Source organism: Daucus carota, chromosome 7 (genome assembly GCF_001625215.2).
Source record: "Daucus carota subsp. sativus chromosome 7, DH1 v3.0, whole genome shotgun sequence".
Classification (NCBI taxonomy): Eukaryota; Viridiplantae; Streptophyta; class Magnoliopsida; order Apiales; family Apiaceae; genus Daucus; species Daucus carota.
In genome coordinates, this window is record NC_030387.2 from 5761962 (window position 1) to 5782011 (window position 20050).

Consider the following 20050-nt stretch of genomic DNA (forward strand, 5'->3'; position numbering starts at 1 on the left):
TGAAGGCCGACACCCCAGATTAACACTGTTGATTATCACCGCCATCACATCGTCTCCAGACATCAAATATGAATAAATCGAATTACCTATTCTTAAAAAGAATATTAGGATGTTATTTTTGTCATCAATTTGAAAAGTAATATTTTGGTGAACATCATCACTGAAGGTCGTAATACACATGTCAATTTTCAACGAAAAGAAAAAGTAATAACAATATGTCATTGAGATACACGTAGTTTCCAAAATGAGCAAATAATATCAATGTCATAATGATTAAATCTATTCAAAATTTTAACAGGAAACATAATCGTATGGATATTAAAGATAAAGACAAGAAAATTTATAGATCATTCTCAAAAAAAGAAAATTTATAGATCAAAGTAATTAGAATTTTATAATACATATACAAAGTTTATTCACATTAAATACTTCTTCTTTTTTTTCAAAACAATTTCTTTTATTTTTTTATTATTCAATTTAGCGTCGCATCACGCTATTTCAGCCTCACAACCTATTAGTTACATATTGCGTAAAAAATTTAAGTGAAATTGATGTCAATGACCTACTTCATATTCATTTTAATGATTTAAGTGAGACCTCAGTCCGAATTCAACGTTGCCGCATGTAATTTACGTGACACCTTAACTACAAACGGCCATTTTTGTTAAAAAAATGGCCAAGTTTGTCCGATGAAAGCCCACTTGCCACCATTTATTGTACCCCTTTTATTCTTATTATATTATATATTTAACGTAATTATTCTAGAATTTAATTACTTAACTTAAAAATCTAATATTAATGAATGAAAATTTTAAAAATATGGTTAAAATAAGAAACATGCCCCTTAATTAAAATCAATAATATTTGTGCTACCAAACGCCGACACTTGCAAATGTGGAGAATTTTGAAAATATGGAAATGGAAATTGAGAAATGAGAATTTGGAGATTGAAAACTAAAATTAAAATTTTGTGTGTTAAGAAAATAAGAATTTGGATATGTATATGAAATTTTGAGGGTTTGAATTTTGAGAATTTGAAGAAAGGGATTATTTGGATTAAAATCTGAATATTCGATGACGTAAAGATTATGAATTAGGCGTGAAAATTATGTATTTGTAATTGGAAATTTTTACCGTTAATTAGTTTACGTTAAAAATATTAACGTTAGCTTCCAACAGTAATATAAACGAATATAGCATAAACCTGCTGCGTGTCACACTTTTTATCACAAAGCTACTGCAAGTTACAAACGGGACGAGCGCACCACCATGGGACTGTCCCGTTTCAATTTTAACCACGCAACGCACTGCTACTCCAATCCCCTTGAGAGAGGAAACCCACTCCACGCGTCTCAATGCTTCAAGCGGAACCGCGTTGGGGCTGGTCTAAAAGACTCCAGACATCTTAAAGAATCCAACTCCTTCTTTTGAAGAAAAATTTTGGAAAAAAAAAACCTTAAGAAGAAAAATGGCAGGGAGCACAAAGCTAAACATCAGCCAGATATTTTATCAAACCGGCTTGTATTCTCTGCAGTACTCTACTACATAATAGGTATTTGAGAGTATAATAGAAAGAAGCATAGAAACTGAAGTAGCATAAATTATTCCAATCTAAACAATGTAAGAGGTCTTGGAGATCAAAATAATCTTATAACTCCTACTGTATGCTGGGAAATTTCCCTAAATCTGAGACGTTTCATACTTTATCACTCCTTCGGTCCTTTTTTCTGCTCCTAGTTCATAGATTGGCGTTATTTCACACAAATTAATGAAATCAAACACATCGAACATAATAGTCAAGAACCCTCAATGGAATTACCTTCGTGGCTGCTAAAAGAAGAAGAAAAGGCTTCACATGACAACTTCACTGTAACACTCTATTAGCATTCTCTGTGAAGATATATGAATCAACATTATACAGTACATGAATGAAAAGTAAATCTCTAACTTGACATAATCCAGTAGTCATTCATTAACTGTTAAAATGTTAGGAACCCTGAAACTTAGAGCAAGTCCAAGAGTGTCCTAGTTGGAGCCCTAAATATAATATAAAAAATTATGTCCTGGTAGTTTAGGACATATTCTACCAACTTCAACTACAACAATGTGCCTTATTTTCACTATATGTTTAATATTTTTTTATTAAAAGTTCACTTTCATCATTAAAACATAATATAAAGTAGAGAGAGAAAGAGAGTGTTGGTAGAAATTTATTATAAAATATGGGATAGGGCAAGGAGAGAGTGCCTCAAAAATAGAGCTTGAAGGGGTTGTCCTAGTGATATAAGGCATCACTAGGACATTGTTGGAGCAACCTTTTTTATCAAATGTCTTAAATTTTGACTTAGGACATGATATAAGGCTTCTCTTGGACTTGCTCTTAGGTTACTAAAAATTCCTCTTCTATTATTAACTCATCATTCTGTACAGAACCATCCTTCTTCATTTTCGAATGAAGGTTCCCTAGTAAATTATAAATAAGCTTTGTGTCACAGTGAGATTTATCACCAACAACAAATACATGAAACCTATTTCCTATTTCAATCCAACTGCAACCTGGCTGCTTCTTCAAGCCTTTTTCCTTCATTTTCATTCTCAAATTTGCAGCTTCTCTCCATTTTCCACTGGAAGAATATATGTTTGCCTGAAGAATATAGGTTCCGGCATTTTCTGCTTCAGCTGCCAACATTTGCTTTGCTACTAGCTTCCCTAAATTAGCATTTCCATAAACATTACAACCTGCAAGTAAAGCCCCCCATACACTTGACGAAGGCTTAACTGGAAGTTTTTTAATCAAATTAAAAGCCTCCTTGAGACTACCAGCTCGTCCACAAAGATCGATGAGGCATGTATAGTGATCTTCATTCACTTGAATGGACCTGTCTTTTGTAAGCTGGTCGAAGTACTGTAAACCCTCTTCTACTAAACCAGCATGGCTGCACGCAGCAAGCAATGCTACGTAGGTCACATCATTTGGTTTGAAACCGAAATTCTGCATTTCCTTAAATAAATTTATTGCATCACTGCCACGGCCATGATGGGCATATGCTGCGATCATTCCATTCCAGGAGACCAGATCTCTTTGACTTCTCAATCCATCATTAAAGATTTTCTTAGCGATTGTCAGTTCCCCGCATTTTGCATACATGTTCAGGAGTGCAGATACAACAAGTTTATCATCCTGATAGACTGTTTTGCTTATATTCTGGTGAATTTGCTTTCCCTCACTAAGACCAGCTAAGCTACTACAGGCACCCAAAAGACTAACAAAAGTCCCTTCATTTGGTTTTACCGAGCCTTCTGCCTGCATGTGCATGAAAATTTTCAATGCCTCTTCGCTCTGATCATCTAACACATATCCATTGATCAAAGTACTCCAAGATATAACATTTTTTAACGGCATCTCATCAAATAACTTCCTAGCCATTCCTAACTCACCATTTTGAGTGAAACCTGTGATCATCGTATTCCAAGAAGGTACATCTTTCTCTGGCATCCTCTCAAACAGATAAAAAGCTTCATCCAATTCTTTGTTTTGCGTATACCCTGTAATCATAGCATTCCACGAAACTACATTCCTCTCCGGCATCCTATCAAACAACCTCCTCGCCTCATCAAGTCTCCCCAATTTCGCCAGTCCCCCAACCATTGCAGTCCACGAAATCACATCCTTCTCAGGCATCTCATCAAAAAGTCTCAGCGCAGCCTCAATCTTTCCACACTTAGCCAACGCATTTATAACCGTATTCCACGAAACCACATTCCTCTCCGGCATTCTATCAAACAAACCCAACGCCGAATCAATCAAACCATTCCTAACATACCCTTCAATCATAGTATTCCAAGAAACCACATTCCTCTCAGGCATCTCATTAAACAACTTCTCAGCCTCGAAAACACGCTTGTTTCTCAAATACCCAGAAATCAAAGCAGTCCATGTAACCACATTCTTCTTAGCATCCTTTCTATCAAACAACCTCCTAGCCTCCCTCATCATACCACACTTAACATACCCAGAAACTATAGCAGTCCATGTGATAACATCTGGGTCAGGCAGTTCATCAAACAGTTTGCGTGCTTCATCAATCCTACCCTCTTTACTAAACTTGGTAATAATCCAATTTGAACGCGCTACATTGCGATTAAGTGTGTAATCCAATCTGGGTAATGCTAGTTGTGATTGAGTGGTGACATGCCGCCGTAAATAAGATGATAATTTATTGACAACAGATGCTCGAACAAACAGTGCTTTCATCCCTCCAATCTTTTTACAAGACAAACTGAGCAGACACGTTAAAAAGAAAAAAACGAGCTCAGATGTTTAGTAGAAGGAAATTAATGCCCAAGTATAGTTTAGAGCTTCCTTTCAAAATCGTCAACCTCTGAATAAATACGGGTTGACAGATGGATACAACTAAGAGCAACTCCAATGCAATACTATACTTGGTTCTATTGCTATATTATAGCATCAATATTTGGATGCATCCATGCATAGATGCATCCTTGGTTCTATATTTGAAACCAAGGATGGATCCATCCATGTTGCCACATCATCCTTGGTTCTATATTTGTTGAGATATTTAATAAAATTTATAGAAGTTAGGTAGTTTAGAGCTTCCTTTCAAAATCGTCAACCTCTGAATAAATACGGGTTGACAGATGGATACAACTAAGAGCAACTCCAATGCAATGCTATACTTGGTTCTATTGCTATATTATAGCATCAAAAGTAAAAAAACTCAACTCCAAAGGGGTGCTATATTTGGATGCATCCATGCATAGATGCATCCTTGGTTCTATATTTGAAACCAAGGATGGATCCATCCATGTTGCCACATCATCCTTGGTTCTATATTTGTTGAGATATTTAATAAAATTTATAGAAGTTAGGTAAAAGTTAATGAGTTGGTTAAATTTGAAACTAGTTATAGAACTTAGCATTGGAGTGCAAGTTTTATTTTAGCATCAAAAAACACTGTTTGGTGCTATATTAGCAATAGCAATAGATATATAGCATCTAGCATTGGACTTGCTCTAACTATACAAGTGTGCAGCCATAACTTGCACTATGCAGAATGATAAGCTGTCATGCTCGCATAGTCACACGTTCTGTCGGGTAGTTTGGTTCGGAGACGGTACTCGCTAAGTCCCTCTCATTTCTCTACGTTTTTTTCCGATACTCGACATGTATTTTAATTTATATAATTCTGTAACTTAATTTTGAGATTTTTTATATAAAAATTCAGACATCAAATTTTATTAAAAAAAACAAAATAATAAATTATAGAATTATATTTTTCAAGAGTATTAGAATGCATGCCAAACTCTCGTATCCCAAGTAAACTACTAAGGGTACAAAAAGAGAAGTACCGGATTGAATTAGAAATTGGGTTATCGACTTATTGTAACATGAGATTGAGGTATCGTTTGCAACATCATGTGTTCGTTTAAAGGCGGAAATGATTATTTTCAACTGAAAATATTTTTAAAAATAATTTAATTAATTAAAAATGTTATTTAGATTAATATTATTATATATCTTTAAGCTATTGATTTAGTTGATATTAAAAATATATATAATGATATAAATATAAATGAAATAAAAAGAAAAATTTTGATTTCCCACGGTCATACATGAAACTCACATCTCATGGATATGAAAAACTCGTATCTCGCGAGTTTAAGATATGAATCTTATCTTATATATATATAAAGGAGGATCTCCACACGGATGACGTGGAGCCTCTCACCTCTCTTTTTTTCTTTTTCCTCAATTCTCATGATCTTTCGTCTATTTTCTCTCAATTTCTACAATCTCAACAATCTCAGTACTCCTGTTTGTTAATTTTGAGATTTCCGCTGCAGAAATCGAAAGGTCTCACTACTCATTATTCAAATTACTGCTCCACACGGATGACGTGGAGCCTCTCACCTCTCTTTTTTTTCTTTTTCTTCAATTCTCATGATCTCTCGTCTTATTTCTCTCAATTTCTACAATCTCAACAATCTCAGTACTCCTGTTTGTTAATTTTGAGATTTCCGCTGCAGAAATCGAAAGGTCTCACTATTCATTATTCAAATTACTGCTTCAGTTACATAACTATTAGGCTTCTAACTTCGGGTTCTTCAGGCAAATGCAATCGCAGACCTACAGCAAAGCGTCCGAGACAGAGAGAGAGGAGATGATTGTATATTGGGTCGCTACATTGATCTCGCCACATTGATTTGGATATACTGATAATCTCGGGTAATTTTTTTTAATTTTTTTCTCTCTTTTTGTTTCTCAGCCTTTATTTAATGGCGTTGCGTTTGTTTTCAAGCACTCTCATGGTTCTCACAATCATGCCACACTTCTTGTGTTCTGCAATTCCCTGACTTAATTCGTTGTGGCTGGGCCTTCATTTCTCCAGGATTATGTTATTTCCTATGCATTTGCTCATTAGCCTCCAGTTGCTCTTGGCGTCCAATTGGGCATCAGTGTACTGCTGCGAAATAGCTTGATATTTGTATGGATTTTTCCTGTTATCAGTTTTTTGAGTTGGGTGTTTAGGTACGTCTGATGAGCTAATAACTTTAGTACGGGCTTGATTGTTTCTTGGTTTTTACATAGCTTTGTGTACATGTCTGTTTTTGTATAGTCTTTGAAATTATGAAAGGGGATTTAGGTTTCAGGGCACGTTGGTTGTTCTATTATTTGAAAGGCAGACAAGTTGATTATGGGGAGGAGCATAGCAAAGCTTCTGGATGCTTGTAATTTGGTCGAGTTTCTGAAAAAGGTTAACTTTTTGGCTTTTTTGCTTTATATTTTTGATTAATTTGTAGTTTGGAGAAGCAAGAGGAGGTCAAAAAAATAATTCAAGAAGTCACTGTCCATGGATTTCTCAGTATGTATTTCCTGCTCAATTTTTGTGTCTACTGCTCTTTTTATTACAAATTAGTGAGGATAATTGCTTAGTTGTGCTTAAATTCGTAGTTTTCTATTTAGGACTTTTTTGCCTTTGGATAATAAGCTGACAAATTATTTATTTTCAACCAGGTTCTGCTTCTACTCAGTTTCGGCCTCGCATTTGGAAGAAAAAAATGATAGGAATTTGTTTTACACTTTCGTCCTCACGATTATGCAGGTTAGTTTTTAGATCTTTGCTTACATATATAGACTATATAGTACGCCGTTGGCAATTTAATTTTTGTATCAGGGCAGTACCAGTAGCTTTTTGCTTATTTTCTGCATGGCCATCACAACACCTTACCTTCATACATTTTCCATTTGAAAAGCTATAGGAACATGCTCCATAGTTTTGTCTTTACAATGATAAAAAAATGTCAGCCACCTCTTTAGGAAGCTAGAAATATCGAGAATCAAAGTCGAGGGTAAAAGGTTTTATATTTAGTTAATCATGCAGTTAATTGCACGCATAGGCAGATAATTAATGTTAAATTTTCTTGACAAGATGATTAGGAGCCCCACATACAAACTTATATAACCTTGCTGCTCTTTAAAGTTCAGTAAACCGATCTTTGTTCAATGTGGATTAGCTCTTAAATAAAGTTATATCTCTGCAATCTTCATGTCATCCTAGGTCTGTCGCGCTTGATCATATTTTTTTCATGATCATGTCACTGTGAGACTCTTTCTATCATATCTGTTAACTTGAAATCTTTGAAAGGCAGGAATCAAATGTGTTATTTGATGCTCACTTACTTGGTGCCATTTTTGTGGTCACTCTTGCTGGTGATTTGACTACTAATTCGTTCTACCTTCTGATAATTAAATCAGATGTTGTTAATCCTGAAGGAGTTCTAAAGAACTGGTCAACAAGTAATGATTTGTGTTCTTGGAATGGATTGGTATGTTCAGAAAATGTTATTCGTATATTGGTTTTGAATCTCACAGGTTCAGGATTATCTGGTTCTATATTTTCTGAGTGTTATATATTCTAATCTTCACATTTTGACTATGAATTAGTTGCATAAAGTATACTATAACATATATTCATAAACAGGTTTCTGTGGCTAAATAAGCTGGTTCTTATTTTTTCCTAATGTTTTTTTAGATGTGCATTCATATAGTTCTCAGAATCTAGATAGGCACATTATGATCAAGCTCTGTTAATGATCTAGATAAATTCATCCTGCGTGAGGCTCGTGGTAGTTCTGCTGAGTTCTACACCAATGGCCTTCTGCATGTTTGCGAGAATGTCTTGCAATGGTTTTTAATTCGATATCAAGGAGCGGAGTTTGGTGGATGTGTTTGTTATAGTAGAAGGTTAAACATGTAGAGAGGCTCGATCTTGTAGGCAAAGAAAAGTTAATATTTTATACACTTATTCATTTGTGTTATATGATGCATTTGATTCTGAAGATGATATGATTTCTATTTTACAGTGGATGTTCAGAGGAGTTGTGGGAGGCGGTATCAAGCTTGATGTATGCTTCTACAAGATATTGCGGAGAGTTTCCAAAGCTTCAAGAGATGCGCGCAATGTTCACATCACATTTTGGGAAGGAATAGATGTAGGTTCCTTTACTTACATTTCCTGCTTGGAATAGAGGTAGACTTCCTCACCTCCACTAAATTAGTTAACAATGGGTTCTATTTTTTCGAGCGCATGTTCAACTCAGGTACGAGATTGAGAATTCCAAGCTCTCGGTTGCATCTTGCAAGTGTAATGTGTATAACTGTATATTGGTGTAATGTGGCTGAGGAGCACCAGGTTTTAGGACAGGGCATTAATCTACAAGTTGTCGAGGAATCCTCCATGACAATAGAGGTAAGCAAGCAATATTATTTCAAATAAACAATTACAGGGGCTTACATTTGCAATCATAGAGGTGCAAATTTTTGAGGTATGCGTGCTAATCACATCCATGTCGTGAATGTGTAGAATTTTGAAGCAGGATCGAATCTAAAAGAGAATTCCTCAATTTTACTTGGGAAAAAAAAGGGTGAAAGCTTCTCTGATTCTATGAAAGGAAGAAAAAAGTACAGAGACATAGACGCAAGACAAGCATCATTTGAATCGGCAGCTTATGCATCAGTTGTCCAGATCATCAAAATAGTCCAAGTACAAGGTAGAAAAAGGCATAGAACACACCTAGGCCTAGAAAGGTTTGGACAGAGAGAAATTTGAAATCTCTAACACTTATCAATCTGTGTACGAGGATAAAGAAAAGGGCTTAGAATTTATAGCTCATACAATTTTTTTTAACTTTTTTATATTTAATATTTTCCTCACTCGCGCGAAGCGCGTTTTTTTCCCTAGTTTCAATATATTATGGACATTAAAGAATGACCCAAAAATGTTATTTGTTCAAGTATTTTTGACAAATTGTTTATAATTTATTTTACATTTTCATCTCGTAGTTAGGCATCATATTAGCTATCGTAGTGGGTGTTTGGCACGGGCTTATAAGCCCGGCTTCTGAATTATAAGTTAGAAGCACTTATTTGTACTGTTTGTGTAAAAAGTCAAGAAGTACTTAAAAAAAAGCCACGATTACTAGCTTTTGTCTCACGGCTTTTAGTTTTTTTCCAAACACTTTTATCACTTATAAGTTAAGACTTGCTTCTAACTTCTACTTCACTTTTTTACTTTAAGCAATAAGCACTTATTTTAATTTCACGGCCCCGTAATATGTTAACATAATACTTCCTCTGTTATAAATTAGATGTCCACTTAAAAAAACACACACAATTTAAGAAAAGTGGTTGTTCACAAATTAATTGCATTAAATAATGAAAATATGTGGGGTGAGATTGATCTAGGAAATATAAATAAGAGATATGTGGAGTAGAATTGACTTTGGAAATATGATTTTGCATTGAAAGTTGAAGTGGACAAGTAATTTGAAACAAATTTTTTTTTGAAAGTGGACATGTAAATTGAAACGGAAGGAGTATCATATAATAAATTACTATATCTTAGCAATAATCACATGTCTGTACTTATAAACATTGTTGTAGAGAAATTAGCTATCACACTCTTTAACATTTTCTTCTGAGAAATTACCACATATATTTATCATCACCGATGTAATGCCTTGGCTTTAGCTAAAATAGAAAATTGTGTACTCCCTCTGTCCCATTTAATTCTATACGTTTCTTTTTAACTGCTCGACACGCATTTAAATGCTCTTATAAAATATAGTTCCGTAACTTATTTTTGAGATTTTCTTTTTCTGTATAAAAATATAACATTCAGACTTTAATTCAGAAAAGAAAAATTTTAAAAATAGATTGCACAACTACACTTTTCAGGAGCATTAAAGTCCGTGCCGCGTCCCCGTCCTCCAATGTATACTACTCAGGTGGACGGAGGGAGTATATGAAACGGGAAATTGACAACTTCCAACCGAAAACTACCTGCCATCTGTCAGATCAATAAATATATTCATTAATACTATTTTATTAATAAAATGCGACCCATACGAAATGATTGTACACCACAAAATTGGCAAAGACTCTTTTACTGACTACCAACCAAGAGTTTCTAGTAGTTCAGACCGCCCCCTCAGACTTGTTGTCTATGTATCACAATGTGAGTATCTCACTTATATTATATATATATGTTGTACAACTCTTCTTGGTTTTTGTCAAACTTGTTGCCCGTTTCTTACCCCACCTAACCCTTTACAATCTCTTCTTGATATTTTCAGCAAGCTCAATCCCAGGTTCATTTCTCATCTCTTATGTCTCAATTCTGACCTTGTTTTTATCAATCATTGTACAAGGAGAATTCTGAACTTGTTTGACTTTTCTGCTGTTGGGTGCTCAAATTTTGTGGAAGATTTGATGAAAGAAATTTTGAGTCCTTTTGTGTTGATGAGAATGATTCATGTGTTAGTAATTTAACGTGGGTTTTTAATATTGCAGAACAAGGATAATTTGTGTTGTACAGGGTAGATGATTGTTGTTATGTTTGTTGTTTTAGAGGTTTTTGAGCATTTTAATGGACTCCTAGGATTTTGATTTTAGGTAATTGATTGAATGTGTAATACTAGTAGTTTCTTGCTCTTGAAGGTAAAATGTTCTTTGGCTTATCGCGATTTTAATGAATGTTACCAATGGAAATGTCAAATTTTCCTTTTTTCCATGGAAATACTATATTCAGCATAGTTGTCCTGTCAGTCTCTCACAGAGTCACAGTATGTTGCATTGCTTGTGGCTGCTGTCAAATGGTTGAGATTGTTGTAATGAGTTTATACGAACGTTATAAATGCTCAATTTAGAAACTTTGGATCCCTTGAAAGTCTCCCTCTGTTGAAATTTTTGTTATTACCCTGTTTGGTATCATCATGTTTGTTTAATCCATAGTTCTAGGGGAAGACATCTGAGTATAGACATCATGTTGTGCTTTTGTTGCAGTTCCTTCCATTGCAGTCGCTTGTACAATGTCAAGTTTGGAGCAGCCCCTTGGTTTGGAGAAGTTACCAAGCCTGAGCACTATTGAGCGACTTAATAGTTTCAGATCTACTTCTTGCAGTCCTAGAGGAGTTGATGGTGGAATGGGGGAGTGCTGGATTGAAGGAAGGAGTTCCGGCTCATCCAATAGCTGCAGGTAAAATGTCTTGCCAAAGCTGTTATATTTTGTTGCTTACGTCCATAGATAGTAATGAAAAAGTGTCATTTCTTTCCGCTGACCAATTGCCCTGAAGTCTTTGAATGCTTTCTTGAAACATAGAGAAGAAAGAAAAAGAGATTGTATTGTTAGTGTTAGTAAGAATGTCATGAATTAATTATTAAAAATATGTTGCGAAGTGCTGTTGGTTACTGAGTGCGATTCAATTGAACATTTTCAAGAGCTTTGAAAATTTACATCCTTAATGATGACATAGTGTTGAAGGCTGCAAGCAAACAGGGTCTTTAGGTGGTTGCAATTACAATTTCAGCCTAGGGTGGGTAAATTGTTTCTTTATCGTAGTTTGTTTGCTATTGCTATGGTGAATCCACTCATGTGGTGGTCATCACAATACTTTTCCGTCACTGCTTAACTATTTAAGGAAGGTGACAAAAACCAATAGTTTTTCTACTTTCATGTGTCCTATAAGCATAAAATTGCTATCTATTTAGCATGTACCATTATATAATATTTAAACATATATTTTGAAGAAAAATGAATGCATGTTTTCTTGTATCCTGCACATTTGTATGCCTCTTGCTTGTTCAAATAGAAATCTATGATTACTTAATTAAATATTAATTATTGATTATGTCAAGGACATCACCGTTTAGTCATCCTATTGGTTAATGGATTTCTCTGTGCTAAAAGTTTAGAATTACCTTTTTAAATTTACATGAAGTCTTAAAGAGTTGTTGCAAATAGACATTCTTTTGTAGATAGAATGAAATATTAAGAAAGCGGACAAGAAATGTCAAATATGTATTTTTTGACGCTCCCAAGATGATTTCTTTATTAGTCAGCTGCTTATGTTTTATTTCTTCAACTAAACTTTTGCTGATCAAAGGAATACTGACCATAAATTCTAGTGCTCTGGTCTTTGTCCCAAAACTTTCTTTAGTTTTATTTTCTCAAGTTATCCAGTCAATATGCAATTCCTTTTGATGGCCCTTTTGAAATTTAAAAACTCTGAGAGTGTTCTATATATTTCAGTGAAGACTTTGAAGAGTACAGGAGAGAGTCTTTCACTTGGAGCCGGACACAGAATGACATCTCTTGTAGGAGTTCATGTTTAGACCACAGTAATGGAAGATACCGAATTGAATGTGATTCGCTATATTTGCCAAATCATCAGTACGACTCATATGGCAACAATGGTAGAGACATCAAGGACATTGTACATAAGGTCATAACTCTGTTTGCTTTATCTAGGTGTTTTAAGTATTCAACCAAATTTTATTTTCTCTCCTACTATATATGCTTGTGCAACAGAAAAAGTGTTTATTAGTGTGATTGTGTATTATGTCGGTGTACATGTTATTAGATGTGGTCATTTGATAATTGGTGGGATGCTTCAGGTGTGCAAAGGTTTACCAGACTATGTGAAGATAGTGGAAGTCGGTCCAAGAGATGGTTTACAAAATGAAAAGATTGTCGTCCCTACAGCTGTAAAAGTTGAACTAATTCGCAGGCTAGTTTCCACTGGTCTATCTGTTATTGAGGCTACAAGTTTTGTCTCACCAAAATGGGTACCTCAGGTGAGATATGCCTTTCGGTCTACTTCTGTTTAGTGTTTTATCAACATATCAATTAAAGTTCCCTTCATATATTTTTTATATCTTTCTAAAAGTCTTGCAAGATCAATCTCCTTTTCTTGGGCAATTGCTCTGATACCTATTTTTAGAGTTAATTATGGTGTTGGGTTTGTATGCTCTATAAATAAAGAGTATGTTAGAATATAATATGATCCTGATAAGCCCTCCTCCCAACACCTTGAGGTTTTGGGAGAATTGGTCACTAAGAGAGTATAATAGTGGCACCTATAGGATCCTGATTCGGCCGGGCTAAGTGAACTATTATGCAATAAATACTGGAATTTTTTATGGTAAGTTGAGCTTCGACTCTTATTGATGTTATTATCTCTTTTCCTGGACTGTATGCAGTAAATTATATTTTGTGTCGTTTCATTGTCTTTGCATCTATTCTCATTAAACGTAAAATGTAACTGCTCGTGGTACTTTCCTTTCTTCACTCTTTGTAACAGCTAGCAGATGCAAAAGATGTAATGAAAGCAGTTAAAAATTTGGAAGCGGTTAAACTGCCTGTTTTGACACCCAATTTGAAGGTAAGTCCTGCTTCTTTTCAGAAAAGTATCTGACACACTGTTCAATTAATCCTAATGTTTTTTTTATACTGTAGGGCTTTGAAGCGGCTGTTGCTGCTGGTGCAAGGGAAGTAGCTATCTTCGCATCTGCCTCAGAAGCCTTTTCCAAGTTGAATATTAATTGTAGTATTGCAGAAAGTCTTGCACGTTATCGTGTTGTTGCAGAAGCTGCCAGAAAACTTTCAGTACCTATTCGTGGGTATGTGCTATTTTTACTTCTAAACATAAGTAACTCTTTCTCATTGTCGCTTTTTTTGATCTATTAGCAAAGGTGTTCTATAATGTATTAGGGCCAAATTTTTTTCCTGTTCATGCTATGACTTAAAAGGTCTTTAATGCACAATTAGCTTGTACTTTCTTATTAATTATAGAAATTGAAACGGATAAATGGTGTCCCGTATCAGGTTGTTAGATCCTAAATTATAAGTTGGAGGTCTCTTTAACTTGGAACTTGCTCCTTATTACAGTAGTAGTTAATTTGGTGAATGCTTCCTTTATTCTGTTATGGTATTTCTAAAAAGACATAAATTAGTTGCTCACGTTGCTGATCTCAATGTTTCAAGATCAAGTACAGAAATTAAATGTCATCTACATTACATTTTATTTTTGTGTTATGTGTTATAACTTATAACATGAGTAAATTTTGTCCGTGGAACACTTGGCAGATATTTGTTTGGTTTATATAGCTGTTTTACTAGTACTTAACTTCGCTGCACACAGTTATCTCCTATTCCTTCTGATTAAGCTTGCACTATTAACACCATATTATTGCTTGCATATGCTGAATTGCTGATCCACATTCATAATAACTTTTCTATCTGAAGAGAAGCAATAAAACAGCAATAATTCATTCAAGAGGGTATATGCACAAAATGATGTATAAAAGTGTCTAGGTAAGTATTTTACAGTAAACTGGAAACCTAAGAGTCGACTAAATTATATCTTTTCTCTGGTGGATGGGAATGGCAGCCTTTTACAATATATAAAAGAGACAAGAACCTGGTATATAGACACATAGGAGGACAACTCCAATATATTACCAATAACTCTCAAGAACATGCCCCAAAACAAAAACAAGGACCTGCAGCTTGCGCATTATCTGGTCAATTTCTTTCCCCGTAAACCATCCTAGAATAGTGTATCACAATCCTGCACCCATGTTCGTGCGGCGAGTTTCTGACAGAGTACTCGTGGTGGGCAAAAAAGGAAATCTGTCACTGTCAGGCAAAACTTTCTTTAAACTTGTTAAATACTACAAGATCCTGTTGGGGCCTTCGTCTAACAAGTTAAGATTGTAGATGGACTCCTTACTTAACATGGTTTTAGAGCTCGGTTTAGGAGGGGTCTCAGATTCAAGTCCCTCGACCCCCATTAATTTAATTTAATTATCAGTTCTGTTTATCTGTAAATATTCTTTCTTGAATGTTCAGGTATATATCATGTGTTGTTGGCTGCCCAGATGAAGGTGCAATCCCACCATCAAAAGTTGCATATGTAGCTAAAGAACTTTATGAAATGGGTTGCTACGAAATCTCGCTAGCTGATACAATAGGAGTTGGTACCCCTGGTAATGATAAGAACCTTATGAATTACATTATGCTTTTAATGTTTACTCTTAGATTTCTTTGGTCTTTAACTATAGTATTGTGGTGTGACAATTGGCATGACATTAGCTATTTACTGAATAAAGACTTGAACTCATTTTCCGGGGTGGAATTGATGGAGCTGGGAATGAAATAAAAATTATCAAATAGTAAAATGTTGGAGAGAATAATGGAGCAGGCGAGAGGGAAAAAATGAAATTTTATTTTTAATGATAAAATTGGTGAATATGGATGGCAGGAGGAATGAACATCCACTTGTAAGTAGAAAGATTGAGCTCCATCTTGAACTCCTGAAATGCAAAGTGCGGAAAGGAAAGAAAAATATGTATAGATGTCGAAAATATAATTATAATTTCATTGCAGTTCCCCAGCCGGTTATTGGAGGGTTTATATACTGAGCATTCTAATCTAATTTGCGAACAGAAACTTTTAATTGCACTTACTTCGTTATTCACTTTGCCTCATTTCAATATTACAGGTACTGTTCTTCCAATGCTCGAAGCTGTAATGGCTTTCGTTCCTGTTGAGAATCTTGCTGTCCATTTTCACGATACTTATGGACAGGCCCTTCCTAACATATTAATGTCCCTCCAAGTAAGCTACCCCTTGAACTTTATACTTGCAGAACAAAATTTCTATAATAACTATTCAGGATTATTCTTTTGTTGAATTACTTCTGCAGTTGTTATATTAAGTGTCTGGCCATATATAATTTTTTGGGATAGAGACCCTGCTTTGTAGGATGGCAGGTCACTTGTGTGGCCAATTGTTTGTAGTTAAATGCCACTATTATCATTTGGAACAAAAGCTGTAGTTCTGCCAAAGTAAAGGAGCATTCTTAAAACTACTGATAGTCAATCGAAAAAAATCAGAAAAGGGAATCTTTTTTTTCAGTGCCTTTATTTTTACATAGATTTCTCAGCGCTGATAAGCACTGGTGAGGGAAAAAAGTAACTTCTCAACAACATCAATGTAATTTTATTGACTGGAGGAATTATTTCCTTGTGACAGATGGGAATCAATGTCGTGGATTCCTCTACTGCGGGTCTAGGAGGGTGTCCATATGCAAAGGGTGCTTCTGGAAATGTTGCAACAGAGGATGTTGTCTACATGCTTCATGGACTGGGCATAAAAACTAATGTTGATCTGGGAAAGCTCTTGTCTGCAGGGGAGTACATAAGCAAGCATTTAGGCCGACCCTCAGGTTCAAAAACCGCCATTGCTTTAAGCCGATTCACCGCAAGCGCCTAAAAATAAGATATCGAGCGGGAACAATATTTCTAGAAGTAAATTTTGCATTCTTGTGCAAATAATCATATACAAATATTTGAATACAGAAGAGTACAAATTTACATATAACTTTCTTAACTGAAGAATGCTTCTTCCACCTGAGACAAATGGATTCTTATTACATAATGATTATGATTAAAATCGAGGAGCCAAGTTCCATGGACTGTACACTTTTTTTAGAGTCTTGAAATCCAAAATCCTTACCATCCATTATATGTGTATCTAATGGTCAGTTTTTTTAAAACAAATAAAAATATAAAAACACAATATTGACAATTTTATTTTCTAATCTGTTAAAACTAACGGTGTTAACATCGTTTATGTGTGGTGCATAATTATAGGAAAACAGTTATATCTGATTATTTTGCCCTCTTGGTTGACCACTTTTGTTATGCACTTTAACTATTTTGTCTTGCACATGACGTGCCCTAATTTATGCATGACACAAGTCATTTTAATATGCATGAGTTGCTCTAATTACGCAGGGCATAAGCAAATTTTTAATGTCGCTTGTTTGTCATTTAAATATATGCAGGACATGTGCTAATTTTTAATGACATGCGCTTGTTTTTCATGTCATTTAAATATGCAGGACATATGTTAATTTTTAATGTCATGCACTTGTTTGTCATTTAAACATACATCACATATGCTATTCAAGATACATACATTGCATAACATGTTGGCATCCAAAAGGGGAATTAATTCATGTAGGAAGAACAAAACATAGATCGTTAATAAATCTTCATCATAGGAATTCCCTTACAAGCTATCCTGCCAAGATTAAACTTTTGATTCTTAACACATATCCTTAACAAAATAAAACAAACATTAAAGTCATGCTGCATAATCAATTAAGCGGTGTTTTTCCTTGCATATATTTCGTCACATTTTTCAAGAACTTTTTCCCTTTTCTCGTTCCCCACCCACGTCATTAGCTGCAGTTTCTTTATGTTCCCTTTTCTTTGTTTTCGTTATCTTCCTCGGTGCATGATCTAGAGTTGCTTCCCGAACAATGAGCAGAGTAGAGACTCCTAGTACTTGGACTTGATTCTTCAAAAATCTTGAAGAAATATGCATATTCAAGTTTTAAGTCTTGTAACTTTTCATTGTCTGGATAGAGGGCAAAAGCTTCGATATAATTTGCCAAGCACTTTCTATAAATGCTATCTAGTTTCTCCAAGTTCTTCTTAAAACCTTCCATGTAAGCCTGCAATACAAAATGCCGTTACAATTAATACATTTATTATTAGCAGCCCTTCTAAAGCATTCTTTTTGTTTTTGTTAGCACAAAGATGAATTTACAATCAACTACTTATTGGTTCATTCGCGAGTTATGAGGGTTAATTAGAGAATTCAAACATTAAATTACTAAACAATGTTTCTTTGTAAAGAACAAAATATTTGTATTGGTGGCAGCCACCACCAATTGAACATGACAAAATATATAGCTAGTTCTCCACTTTTTGATTTTGACACTATTATATCCTACTTTATCAATTTCTTGTAGAAAAAATAAAGTTAAAAACTGTATGCACATATTTGTAAACGTACCTCCTCCGCAAAGTGTCGTTCAATCTCATGATCGACCCTTTTCAGCGTGCTGTGCTTAGCTATACCACTCTTTTTAAAGCCTAATACACATGGAATAAACAACAGCAACACAATTCAGAAGGAGAAGTGCATAACATCTGAGTACGTTCCTTGCTTTTCCCACACTAGAGTCATCTGAGACCGTTCCTTACTTTTCCCATATTAGAATCATCTCAGACCTAATATCGTGTATATTGCGGACACAGCATGGAACACTATCGTCCATACTAACGTATGCACAATCAATAAATTATCAACAACAAGTTCCATAGAATAACTTATTATAGTTCAGTCCAATCAATATTTTATGCAACACAATACATCTTGTTTTACATTTTCCTCCGTAAAATTCACACCGAACGAATTCATCCACAACTCAATGCAGTACAAAAAATCACACTTCTCTAGTTTAAGTAAGTATATCAGCAAGAATTATAGGTCACAAATTACAAACAACTAAAAAATTACATTCTGTATGTCCAAAATTACCAAGCAAATAATCACATATACAATAAGGGTCCTGATCCCTGACAACCAGGTTATCTAACACACTTTCAGGGCGTCAGATCTATATTTCAAGGGTCCAGATTAAAACTTAGGTATCCGCTAAATAGCGGATACAATCTGATGGTAATGGAGTTGTGTGTTAGATAAAGCCCCGACAATCAGTTCTCAGGGACCAAAACCCATACAATAAATACCACACTTGCATAACATTGATTATTCCGATAATCTATATTCAGGACACAAAAGAACTAACCACACGAACACAAAACAACTACCCACACGAATTGATACAAACCCTAATCGGTATATATCAAACAACGACATGCATTAATATTGGATATCTCAAATTAGTTAGTAAAAAACACTCTAATTCATTACCCGAACCCATCCTCTGGTTTTCTGCAAACAAGACGGCGAAACCCCTATTATGAGTGTCCTACACTCCTGTACTTCTTCGAGATCTTTTAATTTAGAGTTTGTTATGGATTATATGCTTCCGACTAAAAAGGGAAGGCTTTTTAGGTGGAGTGACGTGCGGGATAGTGATTTGCACAGATTACAATTACTATCTCCGTTCACTTAATTCTTAATATTAAATTTTTATATAAAATAAAAATTATTTTATAAATACGTGTTAAGTAGTTGAAAAAAAGTATTAAAAAAATGATAAGGACACAAAAGTAGTTATTTTTAGTACTTCTGATTTTTAGTTAGAAATCTATAGGAAAACAAATCTTCGCCCCTTAATTGCTTACAAATAATTGTTGTTGGAAAATGTTATTTCCAATGTTACATTAAATTTATATACGATTTTTATTTTGAGATGTTCCTCCATTTCTCTACATCTAAAAATAATAATTTTTGATAATATAAAACACTATTACTTCGTCACTTTATTTCACTATTTCTCTTCCATAATAATACAAAACATTATTACATCCACTATTTATCCCTATTATTTCTAATTTATTATTAAATACAAATTGGTCTCGCGAGGGATGACAATCGGGTCACTTCGGGCCGGGGATCGCTATAACCGGCCCCGATCCCCGAATCCAAACCCAATCCCTATCCCCGGCCCGATCCCCATCGGGTATTATTTTTCGATCCCCATCCCCGGCCCGATCGGGATTCGGGGATACCCGCGATGATTCGGGGATTTTTTATTTAAACCAAAATTTCTAATTAAATACTTAAATTCATAATTAAGATTAGTTTTTAATATGTCTTATTAATACCTCATTATTTTTATTTAAACAGATCTTCAATAATTT

General features: G+C 34.7%; 3 protein-coding genes and 1 long non-coding RNA gene across 7 annotated transcripts; 2 read left to right on the top strand and 2 right to left on the bottom strand.

The window, feature by feature from the left end:
* Nucleotides 1-2117: 2117 nt before the first annotated feature.
* LOC108194297 (pentatricopeptide repeat-containing protein At2g35030, mitochondrial) lies at nucleotides 2118-4582 on the bottom strand. The gene has a single exon (XM_017361246.2). The coding sequence runs from the start codon at nucleotides 4253-4255 to the stop codon at nucleotides 2381-2383; it is 1875 nt and encodes a 624-aa protein (XP_017216735.1). The 5' UTR covers nucleotides 4256-4582; the 3' UTR covers nucleotides 2118-2380.
* Nucleotides 4583-5702: 1120 nt separating this feature from the next.
* On the top strand, nucleotides 5703-7771 carry LOC108193192 (uncharacterized). The gene is made up of 5 exons (XR_001801108.2): nucleotides 5703-6058; nucleotides 6131-6247; nucleotides 6411-6550; nucleotides 6666-6884; nucleotides 7037-7771. It is a non-coding gene; the product is annotated as an uncharacterized LOC108193192 (long non-coding RNA).
* Nucleotides 7772-10417: 2646 nt separating this feature from the next.
* Nucleotides 10418-16840, top strand: LOC108193232 (uncharacterized). Of its 4 annotated transcripts, XM_017359811.1 has the most exons (10): nucleotides 10418-10538; nucleotides 10657-10671; nucleotides 11366-11558; nucleotides 12612-12804; nucleotides 12977-13156; nucleotides 13663-13743; nucleotides 13818-13981; nucleotides 15213-15349; nucleotides 15865-15980; nucleotides 16398-16840. In XM_017359811.1, the coding sequence occupies exons 1-10, from the start codon at nucleotides 10433-10435 to the stop codon at nucleotides 16635-16637; spliced, it is 1425 nt and encodes a 474-aa protein (XP_017215300.1). In that variant the 5' UTR covers nucleotides 10418-10432; the 3' UTR covers nucleotides 16638-16840. The 4 variants fall into 4 exon arrangements, with proteins under 4 accessions (XP_017215300.1, XP_017215301.1, XP_063936966.1 ...); XM_017359812.1 differs by lacking the exon at nucleotides 10657-10671; XM_064080896.1 differs by having other exon boundaries at nucleotides 10463-10671.
* Nucleotides 16841-17385: 545 nt separating this feature from the next.
* LOC108194195 (uncharacterized) lies at nucleotides 17386-19312 on the bottom strand. The gene is made up of 3 exons (XM_017361114.2): nucleotides 19155-19312; nucleotides 18231-18310; nucleotides 17386-17886 (listed from the first exon to the last, which is right to left on the bottom strand). Exons 1-3 carry the CDS (start codon nucleotides 19162-19164, stop codon nucleotides 17626-17628), a joined length of 351 nt encoding a protein of 116 aa, XP_017216603.1. The 5' UTR covers nucleotides 19165-19312; the 3' UTR covers nucleotides 17386-17625.
* Between the last annotated feature and the right edge of the window lie 738 nt (nucleotides 19313-20050).